The 12132-nt window shown below is 36.8% G+C and overlaps 1 protein-coding gene across 1 annotated transcript in view; it reads left to right on the forward strand.

Moving 5' to 3' along the window:
• Positions 1-12132, forward strand: part of ADAM10 (ADAM metallopeptidase domain 10) — a 44681-nt gene that overhangs the window by 10151 nt on the left and 22398 nt on the right. Inside the window, exon 3 of the mRNA XM_064668219.1 lies at positions 10343-10461. Coding sequence (XP_064524289.1) covers positions 10343-10461 — 119 coding nt within the window. The remainder of the gene's footprint in view (positions 1-10342; positions 10462-12132) is intronic.

Raw genomic sequence — 12132 nt, forward strand, 5'->3', positions numbered from 1 at the left:
GCACAAATCCATCATTAACTGAGGAGGCTGATTGGAAACTGATTGTAAGGTCAAGCTGCTCCATAATTTAGGATTTTGGTAGTTTCCTGTGACACATCTAATGTTTTCTGCCAAAGAGAGGGTAGGGCAGGCTGTAAATTTAGTCCAAAAGTTCCTGTTAATCAGTTTGGGTGTCTTCTTACAAGATATTTTCGTTTTGCTTTAAATATGAATTAGGAAGGATCAAATGAATTGTGTTTTACTTCATAGAGCCTGTTTGTTAGCTTAGAAGGTGTGTAGCAGTGTATAAATAAGATTGGCTTTCTGCAGTTGCAGCTAGTTTATTGTGAATAACTGATTTATGTCATCACTTGTGGCAAAATTAAAACCTTGCTATCAAGTACTCTAATTACTTTGTGTGAAGGTAGGAAATAAGGCTTTTGCAAAATATTTTAACCATTTAGATACAGGCTATGGACTCTGTGCTGTGTTATTTAAATACAGGTAATGAAACTTGAAGGCACTCTGTCAACATGAGGTTTGAGATTCTGAAAACTTACACCTGATTTTTTTGAATGGCCTTATACCAAAACTTTAAGCTGGTTTACTGGCACCCAGCTGTCCAACTTTCATCTCCTTAACTTAATAAAGATACTAAGCAGCTGCTGCTTACGGGTACTGAAATTATAGTCTTGTGTTTTGATTTGGGTTCTGATGAAATAGCTGCCTTTTGTAGCCAGGAAGGCAGTGGAGAAGCTGTCCCAATATTTCCTGCCAGCAGCACGTGGAGCTGGCTGGGCTGCAGCAGTTCTTACACTGTGTCTCTGGGGCCACTTGGAACCCTCAAAACTTAATCTTTCCGTGGGTGCCAGAGGATGCACCGGCTGGTCATGGGGCCAGTCAAGATGGGAAAGTGATTTGACTGCTTATTTTTCAGCCAGATGAATTCATCCTTCCATTCAGCATATAGGCAAACGTGCTGTAAGAAAAAAGAGGGCAGAACTAAGCAGCAGAGGTGAGAGGGAGGCTGCAACACCAGCCTTTCAAGTGGCAGTGCTGGCATATCCAGATTAGCATCTATCAAACTTAGTTTCATTGTCCAGAAAAAGGTTGGCAGCTACGAGTATTTTAGGATTGTATAAGTAGCATGTGTCCTTTTCAGTAGACTGTTTAGATTTAAGAACTGTATCTCATAGTGCCCTTTTGTTGAAAAAGGAAGAAATAGATCACAATTTAAAATATTATATATTTATACCAAGTTAAAACGACCATTTAATCATTATAGTTTAATTGACTGAAAATAGAGTTAAACACTACATAGGTATACTTTTTTTCCAGTAATGAAATAGATTCTGAAATGATGGAATTAAACCCAAAGCTACCTTTTTTCACACTAGACCTGGTAATTCTACAAATGGATGTCTAATTTGTCATCACTAAGAAACGCTGCTTTATTTAACCTTCATCTGAAAGTCAGGTGTCACACAATATACAGAAATTTTTCAGAATTGTTGTTTGGTGATATAAAATACAACTTGTTATGCAGATGTAATGAACTAGACTGAACCAGCCACACTATTCAATGCTAAAACACCAATGTCCTTAATAGGACAGTTAAGATTGCTGAAAATAAGCTGTAGATACTTACAGTTCTTTTGAATAATAAACCATGTAGTTTAGATTAGTTGGCATTACTGTTTCACCAGTGGTGTAAAATGTGCTCATTTCTGAAATGCTTCAGGTTGAAAGGAATATGAAAATTTAAAACCATCCTGGTTATGTGTCATAGCTCTTCCACCTGCCAGTTTATACTGAGTGTTTTAGTGTGAGTTAATTTAAGGTGCCCTTTGAGTCCAGGAGAGGCTCACACAAAGTTAATGAATGCACAATGTTAATACCAGGAACTCAGTTAATATAAAGTAGTTTTTGAACCCACCCCACACACCCCACAAAAAAACCAAAAAACAACTACCCCAAAAGCAAAACACAGCACAGACAACCCCCCCAAAAAATACATATATTGATTCATAGAAGAGCAATGCTTTTGGCACCAGCTTGAGATGCAGTGAAGCAATTTAATACGGAGTAACTTTCTTTTGCGTGTCAGGGTAATGTCAGTGTTTTGAAAAGGAAGTTGGGACATCACTAAAACTGACTTTGTATTTTATTCTCATTTATGACTTAGTCACAAAATGTGTGCTTGGACTTGGTCACTTACTGGAGATGACCCTTCCCAGGCAGAGAAGCTAGAATAAACATTTGCAATATATTAATTGTAGAATGTCTTAAACTGTATTCTTCTGAACTGTAGTAAGTCAGAAAAATGCCAAATACTTCAGAGTGATTTCATTCTGAGGACAGAGCTTGAAAAACTTGGATGACATCTGATGTTCTAACTACATTTTTTTACCTAAGGACGAAACAGTGAATTCCTGAGACCCTGATGCATTTGGAAACAGGGAAAAAAAGTATATCTATGTAGTCTTTAACTCTATTTTCAGTCAACTTTTTATTTAATGCTTTCCTAATAGCGTATGCTTTCTAATTTTTTGCCTGATTTGCCCTGTTAATTGTCCATCCACACCCACTTATGCTCCTTGTGGATTAGTTGATGACTCTTGCTTGGGAAAGTTGCCCACACAACTTGAGTACACAGTTGAATTTTCAAGTGGTACTTGAACACATGATAACACTGCTTATTACTAAATTAAAGATATACTGAGAACTTCTTTCAGATCTCTTGCAATTTAGCTGCATTTTTCCATCCTATTTTACCTAAAATTTTATTTTTTAAAAATTACTGTACATTGTTAAGTTCAGACATATTTGCTGGAATATATGGTCTATACGTGATCCATATATAATAGGAAAACTGTGGACCACTAAATTTCAGAGTTTTTAATTGAGTCTGAGGGGTTTTGTTTATTCTCAGTTCTGTAGTAATCTGTAATGCTTCTTATTGCCTTCATAATTCAGAGCTGTTAAATGTTTGTGTTTAAATAAGATAGTTGTTGGCTGTATTTGTGTAGGTTATGAAAGCAAAGGAAGATACCTGCACAGAAATAGTATTTGAGAAGTTGGATTTTAAGGGTGACATTCCGAGCATGCTGCCATGCTGAGATGGACTGAAGTAACTGAGCTGGTTACTCTTGGGTTGAAGAGGACTTTATATTGTCAAGTTTAAGGTTTTATTAAACACTAGTTGCTCTTTTTATGGCATTTAATTAAAGGACTTTTTAAATTGTGCATACATCATAGTGCTCAATTCCTGAACTGGCTCTGTCTTCTATGTTCCATGAGCCTGTCTGAACCTAAAGCAAATTCAGTATTACTGGACTAATCTGAAAATATGTGTTGTGTCTCTTCCAGTTCCATGTGCACTTTAACACACTCCTAAACAGACTAACTCCTTAAATAGGTTGGTTTAGTGGTCATCAAATAAGACTGACTGGTTGGCTTTTGTGAACTTAGGAGATTTATTTTCATGAATTTTACCTAGTGGATTTTTTGCAGGGTTCACTTACTGCAATTCATTTTAGGCTGTCTTGAATTTAAAAAGAGAAAAATAGATCTCTTTAGTTCTTGCTATAGTGTTTTCAGAGTTATTAACTGCTCTGTGACAATTCTTCAATTGTTACCTATCTATTGTACTTTTTAAGTTATATACCTTGACAAATAACTTGCCAGGCAAGAGACCTGTAAATTAGGTCTCACTTTCTACACTTGTTTTGTCAAAAAAAAAAACAAACCTAAACAAAATCTCACCAAAACTAAACCCACCCTATGTTGGTGCTTGCAGGTAAAGTAGTTTTATCTTGCAGAGAACTGGGAAACAGGGATCTGAGTTCTCTACATGTTTTTTAAATGAAATGAAACTAAGAAATTTTAGAGGCTGGATCTGTAGGTGAGATATTTTGCATTTCATGAGTTTAAATACAGTCAGCTGGATTATGTGTAGCCCTCAGGAGAAAAGGCATTTGGTGTTTTACTTGGGTGTGTGTAGGAAGCACCTGGTATGGTGGTGTTGGACTGGTGAGACAGCCCAGCTGAGGTGCAGGGTTTCCAGCTGTACTGCTAAAATTGGTGTTAATGGTTTACAGCTTTACTCCTTGGCCAGCAAACTTTAGTAGACATAGCCTTACTCTCAAAAAGCCATATTCTTAAAATGAAGTGCGGTGTATTATCAGCTAGCAAGTTTCTCTTCTATGTCTTTTCTTGTTTCACTAAAAAAGCTTCTTTCTAAACTACTTTTGTAGTTTAAATTCATGTGGTAACTTCATTTGTGATTTATTCTAGTACATCTTTACCCGTTTTCTTTTTTTGATTTCTTGTTTTTGTTAGAACATGGCACTGCATGTAAATGGTCAACTTTATGTAAATACAAATGCAAAGATTCTCTTCAATAAACAGGAAACCGAGTGATAGAATCTGCACTGAACTTCCCAAAGAATTTTTACTGAAAGGGGAAAAAACCCTTAACCTTGAGTAAAGACTATTCTGCCTTTAAAATCTGTACAACATTCTCTTCAGGACAGAGAGATATTTGACTGACTTTCTCAAAGTGTAAATTAGCCAACCTGTAGCTACTTGTGATCCTCCTTGAGTGGTTTGTGTTATCTCAGCTAGCTGATGTGTTTGCAGCTGTGTATATCAAGAATAATGAGTGGCAAATGGCTTGGGATGAAGGCTGTAACTTCAGTTGTAGTGTTCTGGAATACCAAGCTTAGCAAGTCTGACTTCTGAAAGGCAGGAAAGAAATCTCTGAATAACCACAAGTGTCATCCTAGAGGTGTCAGTGGTAAAAAAACATAAGCTGCCAGTGTTCCAGCTGGGATTGCTGAGTGTGTTAAAATGCTGCAGAGATTGGGTTTTAGATAAAGACTTAATAGAGGATGATTCTATGTGCATCTAGGCAGGTAAAAGAAAGAATGATACACCTGGAGACCCTATCATGTACTGTTTCAGAGATAGGTTTTCTTTACTTACTGTAGGTAGCAGGACCCTGGGAATTATCAGTTAAGTGATGGAGTATGCTGTGTGGGTTTAATAGTAGGTTAAAACAGTGTAAAAAATATCCATGTGTGATGATTCTGTAGGCTTGTGGGTAGTATAAACCCATTATTAGGTTGTTAAGCTGCTTTCTACTTAATATAGTTCAGAGCTGGAATGAGTCTGAGAGTCTTGTGGGAACTGAGTTTAGATTGTGGGATGCCTGATGTGGAAGCAGTTAGAAAGAACAGCTCAAGTTATTATTCCCTTCCATTTGTAGACCCCCTCCCATTTTTCAGAGAAGAGAGTCTTTTGAGTTCTTACATAAAAAAGTAAGGATAAAAGACTTGCACCTCAAGCAGAACAGTATCTTCTAGCCCCTGACCTGTGAGGAGGCTCATGGAAGCACAGCTGCAAGGATATTTCTGATTCCTACTGAGAAGAAAAGAGTGTGAACCTAAAGGGACTCTCCTTGTACTCAAGTCCCATACCATACTGCTGCCAAACCATCACCTTCTGTTTCCTTTTCCCAGCCACTTCTTCCAGCTGTGGAGTAACTCCTCCATCTCCTTCTTTCCTTTTTTTACTTTTTTTCCTTTTTCTTTATTCCACAACCTCCTCTGGTCACTGAGTGATTCTGCCTCTCAGCCTGACACTGGTTACAGCAATTTGACTGAGAAAAGACAGAAAAGGCAAACACCAAGTGCCCTTTTGTGCACCACTGGTAGTGGCTTTTTCTGCCAGTTTTGGGAAGGTCTTCAGACTTGTTACCAGTTCGACATTCCACTGTGGTGAAATGGAATAGTAGATTAGGCACGTTAAACCTTAATGTGTGTTTTACCAAGTGCTGTCAATATGTAAACGGCCTTTTCTTTTTTTTTTTCTTTTAAAATGCTTTCTCTGATTAGAACACAGGATTGATGTAACTCAAGCCCATGGGAAAGCACAGGGGTTTAGCTCAGTGTGGTGCTCTCAACTAAATTTTTTCTTTAATTATGACTTGAGTTGGTATGTTACATACTTTTTAAATCTGAGATAATCTCCCTGAGGTAAACTAGAGAGAAATAAAAATCTACCTCTTGATAGTCTTCGGGGTACTGTCATTAATGAATAAGATGTAGTTTATTATCAAAGCAGATTATATAACTATATATATATATATATATATATAACAGTTTTAACGAAATTCTATCCTCAACCAAATGAGCAACTGTTTAGTAACTAAGTAATGGCTTGTTACTGTATCAGGTTTCAGATATCTGTAAGATAAAAGCAGTAACAAATAAGCAAGGTCAAAACTTTGTCTGAATTGATTTAATTCTGTGTATAGAATCACTGCTGCTGGGAAATGTGGTCTGCAAGGGAGTAAGTGTGTAAATAGAAGAGGCATTATTTTTCTGAAATTAGTTAATCTCCTGCCTGGTGTGTAGCCAGGCCAGGGAATTGCTTAGTTTACACTGAGAACTCAGTGCGTGCTGTAGAAATAGTAATTACTAAAAGGCTTAGTTGAAGCTTTTTATTTCTTCCACTGTGGCAACTTCAGAAAGCATATTCAGGAATGATATAGACAAATTTGTCTGACTTCTCTGGAGTCTCCTGTCCTTGGAAGAATTCATGAAGTTACTGGATTTAAGCCAGGAAAGAAAACTGAGGTGCACTCTCTTGCATCATTTTGAAAAGGATTGGGACTAGCTTATGTTCCTTACGAAAAAGAGGAAGAAATACTAACTTTGAACAAGTTTAGAGTGAATGTTAGGAAGACCTCTATATTGGGTGAGAAGCTGAAATGGATTTTGTAGGGTCTTTGGAAGTTTCTTACTGAGAAATTAGGGTGTTAAACTGGATTTTTTTAGGGGTTCCTGCCAAGTATCCATTTGTTTGAATCAATTATTACAGTTTGGAGTCTCCCCACCTATAAAGTGGCATCTTTTCAGTGCAATTTATTTCATTGGCACTTCTCAGTAGTACATTAAGATGTCTCTACATAGTCACAAAAGTGGAATTTATGTTTAAAGTTTGGTCATTTGTTAAAGTTGTTAGTTATTTGAAGTAGAGATGAATAGATGCTTGTTTCCTCCTCCACCTCCCACTCTCTTCCCCCCCTGCAGCCCCAAGTTGTCTCTGTTTCCCACTCCCTCTTTTGGTGGGGGAGAACTAAAGGAGTATCTGTCAATTTTTCATTATTAAGAAGGTGAACAGTCCAGACAGATAATCCTGTTCCTATCAAGTATGTTTGAATGACTGAGAAAAGACCTGTCTAAAAATAGCTGTAAGATGATCAGGTTATCTAATAGTTTGACTAAGTTAAGAAATCAAATAGAGAATTGTTAGTGTGAAGCACAGCTGAGTTGTTTTGTATTTGAAACAGTTCTCTAAGTAGTTCTCTTATCCTGGAAATAGAGCCAATTTTATTAATAAGTAGATAATTAGCAACATGTGTTAGAATTTGTAGTGTTTATGTACCAATGTGGAAAGTATGAAGAGGGTGAAAATTAAAGAAGAAAAAAATGGAGACTTCCTAATCTTTAAACTAGTGAAACTTTTAATTTGATACACAAAACTTCTAACATTTTGAAGTGACAGGGTAATTTTGATGGAAGGGTATCCCACAGAGAACAAAGAACCATTCCCAACTTCAGTAGGCTCCACTGAGCTTTCCTTGCTCCCCCAGAGCAGGTCCTGCAGTGTTGGGGTCAGCTCAAGACTGACCCCAAAGCGTGGTTAGATGAGTCACTGGTGGCAGCCCAGCAGCACCATGTGCTGAATGTCCTGCTCATCTGTCAGGATGAGGACAGAGATGACTTGGAAATTCAGGATACACTGGATGGCTTCTCAGTTGAGACCTAGAGCTCACTCATCTCTGTACTTGGTGTTATATTAAGCTAAACTTGGTCTATCCCTTGCTTTGAGTCTGAGTCCTGGTTTTTCCCCCACCCTGCTGGCACAGGCAGGAGTAAGTACATGAGAAGTCCTGCATTCTCTTACACAGTGCACTTCAAAGCCATAGAAAATTGCTGATGCAGTTGAGTGTTAGAAACAACTGCTCCTCTGTTTTATTTAAAACTAACATGAATGCAACCAGAAAAATCTAATTTTGAAGAAATGTTTTTTTGCACTTCTGAAAGAAAAGTGCTATATAGACTGAGGGTTTTTTTCAGAATACTTCCTTTCTTTCATGAGAAAAAAAGTAGTTTTAGCCATAAAAGGTGCTCTTGCTGGGATTAGTAGATGTTTCAGTTCATTACAGAGGCAGAATTACAGACTTCTTAGGGTAAGAAGTCTTCCATCAAATAGTATAGACAGGAGGAGAGATTCTAGAGGGTCTGAGACCTCTTGCCATTTAACCTGAGTTCAGATGCAGTTAGAGTCTGATCCATCCTGGAGTAACTCTGGAGAACTCAGTCACAGGGAAACATCAAACTAAAATGGAGTTCAAATCTGTGTAACACCCTGACCTGAGCAGTGTATTACATCCAAAGTGAGTACAACTTTTGGAAGTGCTTGAATGAAGTTCTTCAGATTTCGTATCAGTGCTGGTCTTAATTCTTTCTACCTGTTCATTTTTAACTTCTGCCCCATGAGAGCCACCTAAAGTGGCTTCAAGTCTCCACACCCCACACCACCCCACTCTCCAACTATGTGCTGTGCAATCTTGTAGCATTGTGTCCTAGGGTGTTTCTCTAGGTTGCTTGTTCATGTTATCTCCTCTTCCTCATGAACCTCTATGTTACCAAAGGCTGTTGTGGCAGAGGTAGTCAGAAGGCAACTTAAGGAAGAGGAATTCTTATTTCTTGTGTCTCAGTGACTCCAGTATCAGGTGCATCCGTAGTGAACTGTTTCTTCCTTTGTAACAGGAAAATACATCTATACTGAAACTGTGATAGGAGCACTGCTTGGCTTGGCACAAAGCCCAAGTGCCAGGGAATTGCTGAGGTTTAACCTTCCCCATCCACCAGCCACATCTCAGGATTTCATAACCTTGTGGTAGATACCTCTAACACACATTACCAGAGGAGAGTACTTGCTCTGAAGCTTTATTGGCACTGCAGCAGCAATAATAAATATGGTTTGATTGTGAAATGCTGTTTGTGTTACAGAACAGTCAACATGAGTCACTACAGCCCCTCCCAGAATCTGAGTGTAGTCATGGCTTTTTTTTTTGATCTTGAAGTTTGCATTGTAATGTACAGTTGTTTCAAAATACTTATAACTGCGGTGTCATATTTAGCATACAAGTGAAGACTGAACCTATATTTTGTGTATGCTTCAGCTAATTGCTAAAAAGTAATTAGATTTAATCAACTTTACACTGTGGTGCTTATTTGTCTGGGCTGTTTTGCTGTTAGCACAGATGGATACTAGCTTTCAGTGTGAAGGTCAGCTCTACAATTGGTATACTGCTCATGTTTTTTAGAAGACTGACACAGATGTAGTCAACTTATCAGAGTTACTTTTTGTGTCACAAATTGGTGACACAGCTATAATACTCCTTCAGTTTTGTGATTGTGCAGAAAGAGAAAAATATAGGAAGAAAATCAACACTAAAATTGGAATGGGCTGAAGCTTCAACAACTTCACTGATCTGTATTTGCACAATATGTTTATACAAAATTCAAGAGAATACCAAATGAAATTCTGAAGCAAGCTAACAGTTGTCAAGGTATGAACTTGTATAATGTCAGGCATTTTAAAACACTTCAGTTATGTTGTTTGACCTCAATGAATGAAACTTCTGTTTTCATACAAACAAAATGTATTATGTTTCATATAAAGATCAGCAGTAGGATTTGCATCAAAGAATGTAGTGCTGTGATTTGAACAAGATCATTCAATGAGTACAGCTGTTTACATAGTTGTGCATGCAACTCTACCATTTTGGGTATTTTTTTATTAGATGCTGTTGCCCATCTTATTTTTTTGAGTTTCAGTTGAAACACTAATTAGCTCACCTACAGTTCATTTACATTACTTAAATGTCAGCAGTGGAAGCGAAATAAGTGATACTTGTTCTCATCTCTTCTGCTTCAAAGTGCTGTGAAGTAAAATAGTTGCTTTTTTCCTGAAGCTACATGTGTGTCTTCTGAAGGAATGGGAACAGGCATATAGTCCATGTCAGCATTTTAGATGTATGTGTTTAACCCAGTTTTCTGGCTTAAATCTTGTAAATTTAGCTGCCTGTATCAAAAGCATCTAAATAATCTTGCTTAAGAAAATCCTTCCAGTCTAAATCTTGTGCAGTATAAACATTTTCTACAGATAAATTTTACAGAGTCTGCAAATTGTTTGCACAGAAGTGTTGGTTAGAAGTGCTTTGTTTAGTGCTTTTGTAATTGAAGCTCAAAGCCAATTTACCATCTTGTTTTATTCACTTCAGACAATTCAACCTTCGAATGAAGAGAGATACATCTCTTTTCAGTGATGACTTTAAAGTAGAAATATCGAACCAAGTGATTGATTACGATACCTCCCATATTTACACTGGACACATTTATGGTAAGTGGTACAACACTTTAAAATGGATGAAAGTGCAGTAATTTTAAACAGGAGTTTTTTAATAATACAGGCAGGAAATGAGTATCTGTATGATTAGATTATTGTTAAACTTTATTAATGCATCTAGTGCATTTGAACTCCTGCTTTTATCCTCATGTAAGAGTTCACATGTAACAAGTGAGTATTTTATCTAATGATTTTTATATCCGTGAAACTTGAAGTTTAACTCTGCTTAGGAACATGCTCTTCAGAGATGTCTGATGCATCTAAAAAAAAAAGGAAAAAGCTGTATGCATTAAAGAAAAAAACTCAGGTACATTCTTAGTTTAAAGGAATGGAAGGAATATAGAGCTACCATCATTAAGGGTAATATACCTGATTTCAGTAAATACCAAAGATAAAATTGGTTAAAAAGGAAGAATTAAGGAATTAAAAGCAGATGAAAAGAAGAGATGGATTAAGACTTACTCTGGTCCTGTGTCTGTTTGGTTTTGCTGAAGATCTTTCTTAGTGATGTCCTGCAGTTTTGAAGTGATTGTTTTAAATTGTCAAAAGTTGTATACACACTTAGGGCTTCATATGCATCTAGCAGACCAATCCAGGCATTCTGAGTAGGTCACAGGGCTTTTAGGGTGTGTGGGGACTTTTGTTGCCTTTTTTTCTTATTTTGTGAAATTATTTCAGGAAAGCTTTTGGGTGCTTTCCTTATTTTTAATGGATCAGATTAAAGGATCCATGTGAACCTACTCCCTGGGCTTACTCTACATTTTCTTTTAATCCTCTTTATTATCTTATTCAGCCTAACTTGGTGCTTGTCATAAAGTTAGAGTTCAGTAAATCACCTGTTTTGCACTTGATTCTTGATTTCCATTCAGATCAAGAGATTTCTTTCCAAGTACTCTGAAATTTCCAAAGATCTGTGGCTTATAAGTTCATTATATTAATGTACATTCTAATAGAACATAGTTTAAAGCAAATCTGTGATCACTTACAGATCACTCACAAATATCCAAAAATGAATGTTCTGCAAAGCCTACTTTTACTTTTTGGTGTTCTCCCAAGAGTTGTTTGGCACATCTTCAAGATATTTTTCCAAATTTCAGTACGGTGTATAAACTTTATATAGTTCTTGGTAATTGTTAATTAGGAATTAGTACTGGTTAATGATGAGTAAAGTTCTGATAATTTGATAGTGTGATTCTGAACTTTCTTTAATGGAGGAATATGTAAACAGTCTTTGAGTAATTTTTCATCCTTTGTATGGAAAAGGCTTGTTGAGATGCTGCATGTTGTAGCTGTCAGTGATTAAACTTTGACAGTTGCACTTTTCCAGATTATGACTGTTTCAAATACAGATTCACTCTGTGCCACATTTAAACCTAGCTACAGTTTTAAGAGGCTTATGCTTGCAGAGAAAAATGGATGTCTTGAATATAGGTACATCTTTCTTTGAAAGCTTTCAAAGTTCAGTGTGTGCTCTGATTCTATGATTTTTTTTTTTAATTTATAATTGTATGAAGGGATGTGTAAGGACAGGATTTGGCTGCAGGATTACATGCTGTATATGTAACAGCTTTAAAATATATAATTGAATTCTTCATTATGTGCTTTTTAAACATGTCATTTATGCACCTGATCAGGAAGGTGTTGAGCTTAGTGACTATGATTTTG

This window comes from Pseudopipra pipra, chromosome 12 (assembly GCF_036250125.1).
Source record: "Pseudopipra pipra isolate bDixPip1 chromosome 12, bDixPip1.hap1, whole genome shotgun sequence".
In the NCBI taxonomy this organism is placed as follows: domain Eukaryota; kingdom Metazoa; phylum Chordata; class Aves; order Passeriformes; family Pipridae; genus Pseudopipra; species Pseudopipra pipra.